Source organism: Passer montanus, unplaced genomic scaffold, assembly GCF_014805655.1.
Source record: "Passer montanus isolate IOZ18808 unplaced genomic scaffold, ASM1480565v1 scaffold196, whole genome shotgun sequence".
NCBI lineage: Eukaryota > Metazoa > Chordata > Aves > Passeriformes > Passeridae > Passer > Passer montanus.
In genome coordinates, this window is record NW_024366547.1 from 318,190 (window position 1) to 333,287 (window position 15,098).

Genomic DNA, 15,098 nt, shown 5'->3' on the forward strand with positions numbered 1-15,098 from the left:
AGCCCTGGTCCCTTTCTTGATGTGATCTGCAGTTTTGGATAGCTCCCAGTGTTGGGAGAGCTGGCTCTGGGAGGGGGAGATGTATGTCAGGAGCCCTGAGTGCCTGCAAGAGTCTGCTTTCTCCATGTTCACCTTCACTCCTTTCTCCTGCTTCTGTTGAACTTCTCCTCAGGCTTTAGAGAGACATAAAATCAAGCTGTGGGTCTTCCTCCGTGCTCTCATCCCAAACCGTTTGTGATTGGGATGGTATTAACGATGCTCCCTCTGCTGGTCACAGCGTTTGTGGGGTCTGAGGATCTGGGGGAGGGTCTTACGGTGCACGGTGCTTGGAAATGCAACTGCTCTCCTTCTGAGGCTACTTCTAATTCTTGATGCTCTTGGAAATATGAGCCCGATGCATTTTTAAAGCCCCTAATTGATTTTGTACTGACGTAGCCAAAAGAGCTGCTGGCTGTTTGGACTGCTGGTAATTACTTCAAAGCATGTCTTGCCACAAGAAATGTCATCCTTCTCTCCCACCTCCACTACATTTCCTAACCTGCCCGCTTCGTATTTCCCTTTGGTCTCCCACGTGCCTGCAGCAGAACGCCCGTTGGCATTAATTAATTACATGAGTCATAAATAGCTCCAGGCTTCTTACCAGAGAAGCCCAGCCTCAGTGAGCCACTGATGCATTCCAGCATGACCTTGCAGGGATGCACCAGTTCCCTCCCAGCCTGCTTTTATATCCATTATTTATCTTGTGCTGGGGAGGCTGCCCTCTCGCAAAGTGGCTTTGTTGACTTTTGCACCAGGATCTGAACGAAGGGCTGTTAATGAATATGGCTGCAGTTAGGCAGGCTGGTGGGAGGGAGAGCCATGTGCCCCACATGTGATTCCAGGCGGTGGGACTCTGTGATAGCTGTGCTGAGTGGTTGTGTTCCCACTTGGAACGCTAACAAAGCATGGCTGCTGGTAGGAGGGTAAGTGGGAAAACTCAGGTTTCATCACTCTCATTCCCATTGTGCAGCCCTGTAGGGCCAAAAGCTCAGGGCAGGACTGGAGCTCTCAGAGCACAGAACATGATGGAAGTGCTGTGGCTCTGCTGTTCCAGGCTGAGGCTCCCCATGGTCAGAGCTGGGGGGTGTGTGTGTGTGCAGATGCGCTGGCAGCCCATGTTTGCTGATAACATGCCTGTGCTACACCAGGCTCCAGCTGGTATTTTGCTTTCAGCTGAACTAATCAGAATTTTATTTAATAATCCTTTGTTCTACCCGTTCCACAGAGTTAAACATACACTCCTATTTGTGCTAATAAATGGTTGTGCAGGCCGCTACCTTCCCACACTGCTCAGAAAATAGATCCTGTAGGATGACTTGCGTTTGGGAGTTTAAATTACTTCTGTCTTGAAGAATATCCCTGAAAAAGGCTTCCTGGAATAGGTAGAGCTAAGAGCCCAAGGGGCCGTGTGAGATTTGTGTCCAACAGAGCTTTGGCTTTGCACTGCTCGGTCTAGTCCCAGAAAGCTGGGGTTGGGATGCTCCATGGCCACGGAGCCATACGAATTCCCTCTAGGCTGCCTGTGAACATCCCAGTCACGCACCGAAATCCTTCTCTGGTCAGCAGCAGAGTGTCCCATCTCTGGGAGGGCACAGGGAGCAGTTCCTGGCTGGAAGGGCCCAGCAGGCAGGCCAGGGGAGGTGCGGGCTGGCAGCTCCTGCCGTGTGCTGCGGTGGCCGCGTGCCCCGCACCGCAGCTGGCACGGCGCTGGCACGGAGGCGGCCGGGGCAGCTGCCGGCATCTCCGGAGACCAGGCTGCGCTGCCTCCGGGCTTTTATTTGTTTTTGTTTAGGGGGAAAAAATCCGACTAAGGCTGCAGTGAATAAATAAAAATGAAAAGAAACGCGGAAAGGCCGACCGGCCAAAAATTTCTGTTGGACGTTTAAGGGAAAGGAAGAAAACCACCTGGGCTCTCACTGGGTCAAAATGGAATGAATTTTGGCTTGAGTTGAGGTCTGAGAAGTAAATGAATGGCCTTTGCCACGTTCAAACAAGAAGGAAGCAAATTCTGAGCGCAGAAAAAGCTGAACTCTGCCGCTTAGCACAGATCCGTGCATTAACAGCTTACAAGATTAAATATTGAGGGAACAGCTACTGAGGTACAGCAGCAGAAAGCTGCACATCTTATGTCTTTAGGGCATTAGGGGAGACTTTAAGCTGGGATGGAAGACTGGGAATGGGATCAGCCAAGGTGGTGACACATGCTGCCGTGCCCTGGTCCAGCAGCAGGGCTGCAAGAGTGCCCAGGGAGGGCCTCTAGGTCAGATAAAGCATCATTTGATGAGGCTCCTTCTCTTTTGAGGCCTGCATAAGTGTATTGAGTTATGGCACTGTACCTGCTCTCACTGGGAGCAGAGGGAAAGTGCATTTACTGTCTGATACTCAGGAGAGGCAGTGGTGTCCCTGTCAGCGTGTCTGTCCTGCTGGGTAAGAGCAGTGTGGTGGCTGTGGCATGCAGTAGTTCAGTTTAAAACATTTGATGCAATGCCACAGAGAGAGGTGCAGTGGGAAAGAAAAACTGAATAAACCCCTGATCCTTCAAAGTACCCCAAGCCAGCCAAGCTCTAAACAAATGTGTGCCCCTGTGCAGAGCCAGCTCCACTTGCAGGTGAGGAGTGTATCTCGTGTCCTGCAGCAGTTGGAACCCAGGCTTTTTGTGTAATTTTTGTTTGTGGTTTTAAGGAGGCTGAGTCTTTTCCTGATATATTTCTAAGCTGAGGTGAATCAAAGAGCCAAAGAACAGGCATTAGGTGGGGGTCAAGACTGCCTGGTGTTCAGAAAGGGTAAGAACATCTTGTTATCCTCAGCAAGGTGGTAAAGATGTAGCTCCAAAGTAGGACTGACAGCTGGAACAAATACCTAACAGGAGGTGGCTGCTTGGAAAGTTTAGAGTTAAAAATACCAAACAAAGAATCCACTGGAGTGAGGGGAGACTGAGTAAGAGATTGTGGTGCAACATCAGCATCTCAGAAATAAGTCAGTGCTTTCCTCACCTCGTTTTTACAGAAGAATCAAAAGCAGAAATGAAAGGCTGTGATGCCACTTTGCAGAGGGGAGAATTCCTGCCATTACCAAGAGGTACCAGAACAATCGAGGGGGCTCAGCAGTGTGCAATTAGAGCAGCAGTGGGATGGGAGGATGTGACAGTTGAGCAGATGAGACTGGAGATCAGTTTGTATAATCATGGGGGGAAAAAAAGGAGATTAAATTGGGGTTGCTGTGAAAATGCTTTCCTGCAAATTATATTCTTCAGGGGGAGAAAAAGCCATATTCATGTTATTTGCATTTGATGAAACAGGAATCTGAAGTGGCATTTGAAAAATCAGAGCAGACAAAGGAGGGAAGATATCTTTGTTGGAGTGTTCAGGCCTTGGAGGCAGTGTTGGAGGTTTTGGGGGAAGGCTGAGCCGCTGCACTGAGGAGAGCACAGTGCAGAAGCTTTGTGCTGCCTTTGCATGACAGAGATCCCTTTGGTGACCTTACCAAGAAAAGGAAAAGCCTTTTTTTTTTTCTCTTAGAGGTGCTCTACACGCCTCTGACTAATTTTAGCAGGAGCTGTGAGAGCTGGAAGAGGGTTTGTTGAGAGTCTCTGAATGCTCTTTCCCCTGCACTTCTGCACTCCCACCCAGGCCAGCAGCTGAGCCTTTTGGAGGTTCTGTGGGTGCCTCTGCCTCCCACCCTGTGAGCATCCCCCCTCCTCTCTTCCCTGAGATCCCTGCTGTGCCACCAGCCAGCCAGGGCAGTGTCACCTCTTTGATCTTAAGAAGACAATTTTTCTCAGTGGAGCTGGCAGGGGTTGAATTATAGCAGTGCCTTAATAGAAGGCAAAGACCCAGCACATTAAATGCAAAAAACCCCATCCCACTGATTAGCAAAAGTAGACAGTTCATCCCCTAGGTGCCATGACCCTTCTGCTGGATAATTTTCTGTGTCTGTCTGAATTAATTGACTGGCTCTGTAGCTAGACTCCTCCTCTTGGTGTTGGGTGGGTGTGGTGAGAGGTCACACTGACGGGAGCTCCTTGTCCTGGTGTTCCTGGATGACTCTCAAGCCTCCTGCCATCTCTGCAGCAAAGGCAGAGCCCAGCTCTTGGAAACTGTTGCTGCATTTGCTGTAATAGGAGCCATGGGGATGAGGCTTCTGTGGAGTAATGCAGTGTTTGATTATTAATTTCCCTAAGTTGTGCTGCAAATCCCTCACGTTTGAGGTGTAGGTCTGGGATCTTATCAGAGCCTTTAATTTGCTGAAAGGGTTTTTATTCTTGTCTGAAAGACGTGCAAAAATCTGGTAACCTCCAAATGTCCCACTTGTATTTGTTTCTTAGTTTGCAGAATGCCTTTCACCATAGCAACTGGGGTTTGATTTCCTGGAGCACATGAATTTTCATGGATTTGTGATGGGGGGAACAGACCCAAAACTGTGAGCTAAAGCAAAGGTTCTGCAGCATGGGAGTGCCAGGAGCACCACTAGATTTGGCTTGTGGGGAGGGGGGGATCCTGGAGGGAGGGGACCTCAGCTGAACAAAGCCCTGCACCCAGCCCTGAACAGTTCTGTTTGAAAAAAATCCAGCCTGACAGATTAATTTAGACTATTGCTGAATGTCACCCTCCCCACTGCTGCATCACCCTCTGGCAGCTGGGGTGGCTTTGCTCCAGTTTTATGAAGAGCTGAGGTTTCACATGGCAGCAGTCACAGAAGGATCTGCTGCTTCCGTACTCAGAGCTGGGAACCTCATACTGCTCCCACCCATGGAGGTCAGGGGGGTGTTAAGGGCAGCATGAAACACACTCCGAGCTCTGCAGTTGAAACCAGGGATATTGCACACGTGAGTAGGAGGGAACAGAGCTCCAGACAACGTTGGGAAATCAGGCAGAAAGAAACAGGCAGCTGCAAACAAGGACAGGTCCAGGAGGGAGCGGTGGCAGGGTGGAGAAGTTCCTCAACACCAGCCCAGCAGGCCAGGGTTTGGCTTATGTGGGGCTGCTCCAGACTGAGTAACCCTGTGGAAATTAAAAAATGAGGCAAATGTCCTTCAAGTGAACCTCTGACTATGTTTAGCTGAAGGATTTGTCCAGTTTTGGATACCATGGATGGGTTCAAAGAGCCCAGGGGACAACAGTAAGATGGTTGGAGGAGTAGAAAATGTCTGCAAGCTGGGGCTGAAAGAGTTGTTTCAAGGCTAATAAAGGGAAGGAAGGCAGCACGTAGGAAAAGCTCTTGAAGCTTGGGAATGCTTTTGCCAGTAGTGGATGATAAAGTGATAAATAAATTTGGCTTAAATTGCAGCAAGGGATCAGGAAAATCTTTGTAAAGGGGAGGATAAGGGAGCAGTGCTCTAGAGGAGCTGGGAAAAGGGGGTCCTGATGGTTTTGAGGGAGCAGAGATGTTAATCCAGGATCTGCCACCAGCAGGCTCCTCCTGCCTTGGAGAAGGGGAGGATGGTGGAGCTGATGACCTTCACTGGTCCTTTCTTCAGTTTGTCACTTCATGATTCCTACATGGAATGTGTGCAGAACACCCATGAGATGGCATCTGTGAACGTACCAAGAGCTTCTTGGCATTTATGTGGCATTTACTTTGGCTCAGGAAGTAAAAATATAAAAAGGAAACTTCCCATCATGTGCCTTGGATCTTTCTCCGTGAACTTGCTGCTGCTTCTTGTGTTGGTGGTACTTTGCCAGAGAGAGATGGTTATGTTGTTTCCAAGGAACTGCACCAGTGATATAATTGTAAGGGATTTTCCTGTGTCATAGAGGAGATAGCCCTGACTTGGGTATCTCCCAAGAGAGAGGCCACTGGGACTTTTATGACACAAGATTTTCTCCCTCCTGAAGTCTGCCTGCTTTATTCTTCCTAAGGGAGATGAGGTGAAAAGGTCTCTGCTGCTGCCTTTTAAATCTTGCCAGAGGCTGGAAGAAAAGAAGAGGGGAAGGGCTGTTCCTTGTGGAAGGACTGGATGCTATATTGGGGATGGAGAGACACTCCAGAGCCAGCTGCACACTTGCAGAACAAAACAATCTGCAGCCTTGTGGCTGGTGCTGGTGGGGACAGCCCAGGTGACAACCGCCCTCTCTGTCCTTCCTACCCATCTTCCACCTTTGTGACTCTGCACGACATTTACCAAGACTGCAACACCTGAACAGTCTTGGAACATGTTGGATGGCCAGCCAGCCATCCTTTAAAAAGCCATGGAAAGGAAGCAGTTGCTAATTTGGGGAGGAGGTTGGGAATGCCTGGAAGAGCTGCCTCTCTGGATGAATGTCTGCCTGCTTTTCCTATGCTTCTCGTGCATTATTCCTGGCAAGCTTCCAAACACAATTAAACCTCTGACAGATAATCATTGGTGGAGTGGTGTCCAGGGTGAATAACACGGGAATCAGGTATTTCATTTTTTGGCACCAAATTGTTGCAGAAAATTTTGAAAGTCAAAAATAGAAGGAAAAATAATCTACTCATTTAACGAACTCCCCAGGCCTTGACAATTTGCCTGGTTGTGTCTCATCTTCTGGGAGCCACGAAGGGCTTTGGTTTGGGGCTTGTCTGTCATAGTTTGGGGGAGTTTGGGTCACAGCTGGGACGGGGTTTGGTGAATTTTTTGGGATGAGGAAGAAGGAGCTCTGCCAGCACATACTGCAGCCTGGGAGCTGTGGCAGCTGTGGAGATAACAGCCTTCTGGAGAGGTCCTGGCAGGTCTGTGTGGGAGGCTGCAGGACTGAGGTACATTAAACAAGTAGGTGGGATCCCAAAGGCAGAATTGGAGGCTGTGGTTTGTGCAGCAAAGGAGGTTAATCAGAGGAACTCAGATGCACAGAGTCTGCTGGAGTTCAGTGGAATCTCTTAGAGTCCATCAGTGTTTCTGAGTGTTATCTTCATGTTTCAGAATTTAACTGTTTAAGATTTTTAATCTTTCCACGTTTTTGCTATTTCCTCCATCAGTCCTTTTTGCCTGGTGCTGGTATCAGTAATCCAGCAATGTGCTGAGGAGTCAGCACCTTCCTGCTGTGTCTGGCCTGGGATCTGCCCTTGTGCTTTGGCCAGAAGATTTGGAAGGGTGATTGTTCTCTGCTCTTCTCCAGTGCTTTCCATCCCAAGCTGTGGACATGTTATACAAACTTTAATTCAAATGTATCACCCCTTGCAAGGTGGAAGAATTTCCAGGGGAGAGCGCAGAAAGTCTGCAGACAAACAGGTTTTGTTGCTCTGTGCTGAGGCACCTCTTCAGAAATGCTGCTTAATTTTTCTCCATACTTGTCAGCGGGTGCCTGGCATTTTGTTTGTTCCTGCCCTTCCCCAGAGGGGATATCAGCACCGTAACCTGCTGATTTCCAACAGAAAGCTCCTGCCTTCCCGAGCCTGTTCCCTCATTCACTGCTGCTCCCAGTGGGGACACGCTGGGGCTGTGCTGCTGGCGGGCAAGCTGGTGAGTGTTGTCACTTTGTGCAGAGCAGCTGAAGCTGAAAAGCCTCCAGCTCCTCCAAAGCCTCTGTTTGATCTCCTGGTTGGAGCTGTCCATGCACTGCCATCAGCTGCCAGACCCCGATTCCCAGCACTGGGTTGTCAGCAGGATCCTCCTGCACGTGCTCTACCATGGAGGCACAGCCCAGTGGTGCTCAGGCTGTTCACACCCTTCCTGGGTGGGATCTTGGGGTGGATAAATGTCTTCCACACAGGAGAAACAGCAGAGGAGGGATTGCTGGCATCCCATCCTCAGCATGGACCATGCAGTGGGAATGACAGCAAGCTCATCCACAGCCACAAGCTCCTGGAGCTACGAGCCTCTTCCTCTCAGCCTCCCTGAAGTTGCTGATTTCTGTGTTCATTCCAGACGTGGAAAACTGGACCCTCCCTCAGCTCCCTGCCGAGAGCAGTGCGGTTTGTGAGGTGGATTGTCACAGACTAATGACATTACACGACACAGCGCTGAGTCACCAGGGACAGTTTTGTGCTCTTGATCTGTAATAGCCCAGCCCTAAGGCAGTGCTTTCTGGGGCTGGAGTTCACAGCAGAACTCCCTGCAGTCCAGGGAGAGGTGTGTGTGTGTGTGCATATCCATTTTATCCATGGTATCTCTGCTTGTTAGTGGGAATTTTTAATTGCAAGGCATTGCAGTGAGTTGTTGCTCCCTTGGCATTTCCAAGGCTCTCAGCAGAGCTGCTTGGACTTTTTATTAATTCAGGATGGGTCTTTTTTTTTAGCTGACTACTGTAAACGACGTAAGGCTTTAAAAACTGATCAATAATTCTGATGGTAGTGGCAAAATCCAGGCCAAGGCAGCGTGAATGCAAGCCAAAGATTACGTGAAGGAAGTTTTAAATACCTCTGACTCCCTTCCCTTCCATGGACTTCCTTTGTCCTCCCACTTCCCCATGCTCCTCCAGCCGAATCCATTAATATTTCTCATGCTTGTTGAGCCCGTGACAGGTGATTTAAAAGCCTCAGTTTGCGTTGGCACCTCTGCTCTTCATAACCAGAGCTGAAACACATCGCTGCTGTCCTTCTGTGGATTAGCTGTGATTTATTGCTGTTGTTCCCAGGCTGGAGCACAGAGGTGCTGTCTCATTCCAGCAGGGTTGTCTGTGGGAAGCGAGCCCCCCGAGCAGGACAGCTTGACAAACACCCCTGCTTGGGAGCACAACATCGTTTAGGCGCCTGTTTTAACTTCTTCATTGAGGAGGCATCCTCCTCCTTGCCTCAGCAAAACCTACTTCACAGGCTTAAAAAGGGGAAGAAAACGTGGCAAAGAGGCATCCTGGGTTTGATCTGCTGCTCTGCCTTTGATAAGGAAGTTGTTGTGGTTTAGGGATTGAAGTTTGTACAAGCAGTTTTGGCTCAGGTTTGTGAGGAGCGAGCAGTTTGATGTGTGATTCTCTCTCCCAAAACAAGTCTTCAGCCTCTTGTCTTCCCTCAGAAAATGGTTGTCTCATCCCAAGGGAGGTCTGCTGGGTAATTTGTGGGTAATCGAGGGGAACAGACCTCAGAGGAAGAAGGGCTTCCAGCATCTGAACAGAATTGTCTTAAATGGGAGAAAATGCAGTGCCAGAAATGACAGTGGTGCTGCTGGCTTTTCCTGACTCAGGATAAACGACTTTGCGGGGAGAAGTGGAGGAAAACTTGCTTTCTGGGAGCTACCACAGGGCTGCCTGCCTTTCATCATGACCTGAGTGGTGTGTCCTTGGACCCAGTCCCCAGGACAGGAGAGGGAGGGAGAGGAGCACTTGGGCCTATGGTAGTTTGCAGGCTGACCTGTAAAATACAGGTTATCCATCATCCCGTTCTCTCCTCTTGGGAACTCATGGCTTTTGGGGAGGGCAGCGTGGCTGTAGTCTCTGCCATCCCCCCCAGATCCTGGGGTGCTGCTGCTGTCACTGCTCTGTCCCCATGGGAGATGCAGGCATCCTCGCTGAGCGTTGCCGTGCCTTGAAAGGCAGGGCACATCCCTGGAGCGTTTGCTTGGAGGTGCTGGGTCTGGGGTTAAAAGTTAACAATGCTCTTTCCTTATTCCATTCTAATTCAATTTGGGAAGGCAGCAGGGAGATGGAGGGCACTTAGTCCTCTAAGTGCTATTCCCTTGATGGGAGTTAGTAGCTTGCACTGCATGTGTGGTGTTGATTCTGTAAGCTGACCTTTACCTCCATCAGGTTCATTCTCATTTATAATACTTAAAAAAAAAAAAATCCCAGCCTCCATCCTCTTATTTATTCCTTGGGCATCGAGGACATAAATCCCTTGGCATGTTTGGATTTATAGAATTACTGTGCTTTTGCTGAGCCTTGCGTCCCACTCCAATCAAATGACACGGCTCTGCGGGCGATTGCCTTTCTCCTCCCCTGCCTCCCTCCTGGCTGCTCCTGATCCACATCTCCTCGTGTTCCCTGCAGCCTCTCAAGGGAAAGGTGGGCCCTTGGCAGCCATAGGGAAGGAATAGGAGTCAGCCAGTCTTGGGGTTATCAGCGGTTGCTTCTGAAGGGCAGCGATCTCCAGGTACCTCCTTCCTTGGTGCAGAATAAAAAATGCTAAGATGCTTTCCCAGGAGGCATTTCATCAGCTGTGCTCCAGGGCTCCTCCGAAACCAGAGCGTTTCCGTGGTGGCTGGGGAGAGGGGGGAGTTATAAATATCTTTCTTGGCTCTGCTTGGCTTCTCCTCAAGATAAATAGAAGTGAAAGTCAAAAGCAGAGGCTTGGCTCTCTGCAATCTCTTCTGAGTCTCCAGGGACCCGAGCTCAGGATGCTTTCATGATGGGAAGCCACTTCCTGGTGTTCCAGAGGTCTTGGAGGATTCCTGGTGTTTCAGAGGTGCTGAGGATGATGTTTGAGGGGCCTCTCTCCAACTGCCTGAGGCAGGTCTCAGATGTGCAGTGATCTCTGTGTCTGGAGTCCGGTGGCTTCTGTCATGGGAAGCCTCAGGGAGCACAGGAGCATCGGTGAGAAGCCGGCCTGAAACAAGAGCAGAAAAAAGTGTCTGTGGTTGTCCTCTAAATCTTGTAGCATGTTTACTCTCAGAAAGTACAGCCACATTACCAAAAATCAATAGTTCTAGCAGCGTTCCTCCCTGGGAAACACACAGCTGCTCGAACACACGGGAGGTGGTGAATCTTAAAAAAGCCAAGGGAATACAAAGTGCTTTGGTACAATGGCTTTGCTGCACTTCTAGCAGTGTACAAATGGAGGGCCCTTGACCTGGGCAGTGTCTTCTGGGACTTCCCAGTCATCCTTCTGCTGTGACATGCCTGGGGCTGTGTGAGGGAAGAGGGGCTCGGGGAAGGTTTGTCTCATTAACTAATTTTTGCTTTGAAGTACATGTGTTTAGTAAGAAAAACGGGTTGTGGTGTGCAGCAATAGCATAAACAAAACTCTTCCTTTGGTTATTTTGTGGAAAGGTTTCACTTCTGGCGCTGCTGATGGGTCTGGCACATCCCACAATTTAATTTGTTTTGTTCATGGAATCCTGGAATGGTTTGTGTTGGAAGGAACCTTAAAGTCCACCTTGAAGTCCATTCCATCCCTCTTGCCATGGGCAGGGACACCTTAGATCAGAGTGTTCCAATCCCATCCAGCCTCCTCTTGGGCACTTCCAGGGATCCCGGGGCAGCCACAGCTTCTCTGGGCACCCTGTGCCAGGGTCTCCCCACGTCACAGGGAGGAATTTCTTCCCGGTATCTGAATCATGCTCAGTGGGAAGCCATTCCTCTTTGTCCCATGACTCCATCATCCAAAGTCCCTGTCCAGCTCCCTTGGAGCCCCTTTAGGCACTGGAGGGAGCCCTCTTCAAACCCGAGTACTCCTTGCTTCCCAGCACACCTGCCACTCTGTTAGGAATCCAGAGAGAGGTTATTTCTGTTTTTCCTGGGTGGGGAGTGCTCTGTGATGGGAAAGAGTGACAGTGTGAGCAGCCACTGTGACAGGGACAGGTGTGAAGCTTTGGGGTGAGTGGCAGAGCATTGCAGGGAGCCCCGAGGAGCAGGAAACCATCCTTCCTTCTGAGGTCAGCCAAAACAAAGAGAAAGGTGACCAACCCCTTTTTACTGCCATCTCTTATTAATGAGACATTTTATCCTAAGTCCTCCAACATGAAAGACACAGGCTTTTGGGAACATAATTAATCTTTCTTGTATAAATCTTTAATTGTATGAAATGAAGTTTGTGTGGCTGTCGTCATTTCTCTTCCTCTCTTTTCCCTCCTCTCCCGGTTTGAGAGGAAAAGCACAGCTTCTTTTCTGCAGGCTGCTCTTCTTTAGGGCAGTGACCCCGTGGAGCCACCACTCACAGTGTCCGTTGAGGCCACGCTGCTGCCCTGGGGTCTCTTGCTCTGCCCCAAAATGGGCAGGGAGTCACTTTCCCTATGGCTCTTCTCCTTTGCAGGGTGACAGCAAAGCCAGGAATTGTCCTGAGAGAAAACTAGCTGGTCTCCTCTGGAAAAAAGGGTATAGAATACTCTTGGGACAAACAACAAAAGAGCAGTTGTGCCCAAATCAGTGCCAGGCAGAGCCAAATGCCTCTTTGGAGGAGGTGAAGTGCAGCCTTTCAGATGCTAAGTAGTTATTTGGGATTTCAGTCAGTCCCTCTATGGAGGAATTGATGCACCATTGGCTCCAGGAGGATTAATGTGTTGGCTTTCCTTCTTGCCTTCTGTAAAGGGCAGGAAGGGCTGTGGGACTGCCTCAAGCCCACGCCTGCAGAGACAGATAGAAAATTGAATAGGAGACAGATGGAATGGACATTTTGGAAATCTCCAAGGTGGGGAGAAGTCACTGCTCAGGTTCTCAGTGCCTCACAGCTCTCGGGTTAAACAGAGCTTCCAAATTAGCATCTCCACCGAGGAGCTTTTCCTGAGGCACGGCTGATGTTCCCAGGTAGAGCAATTTCCTGCTGCTTAATGGAACGGGAGGAGCACTTTGCGCTTGGATGCCAGGCTTTTCCAGCAATAACTTCTTGTAAGAAATTCTGATGTCATTTTTTTTTGGTCTGCTTCGTGGGTTGGATTAATGGGCAGGGACACACCCCCCGGGCTCCGGAGCTGGCTTGCTTTCCTTCCTTTGCACTCAAGTCTTCGCCGAACAAAGACGGATTTGTTGAACAAAGCGGGGTCAGTGCTGGGATGAGGAGCCTTGTGCCTCCAGCCTGCTACTTTGAATTAGGACTGAGCTGTAGCTGAGTCCTGCATCCTGTGGCTTGGATTGGTGCAAACCTCCTGGCCTCAAACCTTACCCCTGCAGAGCCACCCGGGGGTGGTGCCTCCAGAGCAGTGGTGCCTCCCCACACTCCCTCAGTGACACAGGCAGCAAAGCAGGGCAGGTTTGAGCAGCTGCTGCTGTAGATAAAGAGTTCACAGTCTTTAGTGGGAAAAATAACCTAAAGAACACTTTGATTTAAAGGCAAAACCAGTCTGTGAGGAGAGGCTTTTGACAGGGCCAGCTCCTGCGAGAGAGCCTTGGGCCAGCTGCTGGCTCCCTTTCTCTGCTGCCCTTCAAGTGTGTTTTTTTCTTCTTCCTTTCAGCTCTTTGAGAACTTCCACTTCGGGGAGGTGCAGCTGGACTCGGTGCGTCTCTCCCAGAGGTTCTCCTCGGACGCCTCTGGCTACTACGCCACATCTGGGCAGCTGTGCTTCTCTTGAGGCAGCTGTAGGGGGTCTGCTCTGTGCATGATCCCTCAGTGAAAGGTTTTACAGGATATGAATCTTCAATGGGAACCTGAGGACTCCAAGCTGGGATGCCTCATGACTCCTCCAAGGCATGGGAACCGTGGCGTTTCCCTGCAGCTTTTCCCACTGCCCTCTTCTTTGGGGTTGCCTTCCTCCTCCTTTCCCCAAAACGTCACAAAGTTGCCTCTTTGATGTCTGTGGATTGCTGGTTTTCCAAGAAAACAATAGAACTGGGGCTTTTGGGGCATTGCTGGTGTTGAAATGTGGCTTTTTTTAAGAAGAAGGAAGTTTGTTCTTAAAATAAGTATTTAAAATCCAGGAGAGCTTCGCCGGAGCACGATTTAACGATATTGAGGTCAGGCATTGCTTGGATCTCCAGCAGCGTGCCTGTGTGATGTAGATCTCCAAATAAATTAATTCCCTTCAAAAGCAAAGTGTTTATCTCCTGTTGCATTGATAGTTCCTGTAATTAAACTTCCAGCACAGCACATAACTATGATAATAAGAAAGCACTGACGCTTAGAGCTCTTTCCAGTGACCGTTTCAGAGCGTGGCAAAAAACATATGCCTTGTAGGTGGTTTCTCCATTAAAAGCAGCACCAAGCTCTTTGATTCCATTGTGAATCCTTCAGAGATCTCAAGACAACGTTGTTTTTTTCCTGTAAATCTCCACGTTTGGTAAAAATAGCGACACAGGATTTCAGCTTGCCCTAGGATGAACGCTTTGGAAAATGGAAGGTGCTGGTGCTTGGGTGTTTTGTAACTGAACAGGTGCTGCTGCCCATTCCTGGTTGCTTCTGTGGATATGGAATCATGCTGTGGTAGAGGTGGAGAGTGTCTCAGCCAGGGATAGGGGTGCTCCACATGTCGTAGTGATCATTTCTAAGAGGTCTTCGCCCCATTTCCTCCCTCCAGAGTGAGCTGGCTGTTTGGCCATGCACAAACAGCAGCGGGAGTCATTCGGGAATTGGGATTGCTATTCTTTTCCCCCCCAGATGTGTTGCTGTTTATGTTTCCCTGACCAAATTGCCTGTCTGCTTTCAAGCCAGCCTGTCAGGCAATCAAATCATCTGTGCTTTTGCTGGGTGCCCTTGCTTGTACCCAGCTACAGCCATCGCGCTGTTTGTGTCCTTTTCCTTGGCGTCAGAACGCCTCTGTGCTCTCCAGAAGCCGCCTTCCAAACGGTTCCCTCGGGGAGCAGAGCACAGCACGCACTCACAGGGAGGTGCTGAGAGCACTTAACACCAGTTGCTGTCATCTTTCCGCCAGCCTGAAGAGGTACTTGGCAAATCTCTTTGGAACAGACCCGGGAGCTGCTCACGCAGCCACCAGGAAAGGGGAGATGCACCTTGGGAAGCTTCTGCCTGATGAGTTCTTAACGACTCTCACCCAGAAGTTGAGGCAAACACGGGTTTTTGACAACTGGAGCATACTCCTCCTCTTCCCACTTGTGTAAACATGTTTTAGTGACAATTCTTTGGGAAGTTGGTTGAATTTCGCTGGTAAGCAGCTTATCCCGCTGCTCTAGCCTGGCACAGCAAAATTCATTTCACACCTCCTTCCCCAGGCAGAATTAAGGATTCTGATCTTTTGCCTGACATCACTGGGGCTTGCTGGCAGTTATCCTTCCCATCCCGAGCATCCTGGCAGGGAGAAGAGAAGCTGGATGTGCGCTGTGGCATCCCCAGCTGAGGCTGTGAAGGAGCTGCAGCTGGGGTGAGTTGTCACTTGTTGCCTACCCTGATTTCCCCCCGCTGAGAAGAGGGGAAAATCCAAAAGCAAAAACCTTGGGATAGTGGGGAGTCTTCCCTGGAGCCCTTAAAATGCTGTGCTGGGATGGCCAAGGAATGGGCACCACAGTGTGGGCATCACAGGGAGAGGGGTTGGAGGCTGGGAGATGGCAGGGATGAGGAGCTGTGGG

The 15,098-nt window shown here is 49.9% G+C and overlaps 1 protein-coding gene across 7 annotated transcripts in view; it reads left to right on the top strand.

The window, feature by feature from the left end:
* Positions 1-14,923, top strand: part of ASCC1 (activating signal cointegrator 1 complex subunit 1) — a 37,540-nt gene extending 22,617 nt beyond the window's left edge. For 3 of the 7 annotated variants that reach the window (XM_039706725.1, XM_039706726.1, XM_039706728.1), the window contains one exon: positions 14,745-14,912. In XM_039706725.1, coding sequence (XP_039562659.1) covers positions 14,745-14,897 — 153 coding nt within the window. In that variant the 3' untranslated portion in view covers positions 14,898-14,912. Of the gene's footprint in view, positions 1-13,033; positions 13,612-14,744 lie in introns of those variants that run through there. The other 4 variants (XM_039706727.1, XM_039706729.1, XM_039706730.1 and 1 more) reach the window with 3 other exon arrangements.
* Positions 14,924-15,098: the final 175 nt, after the last annotated feature.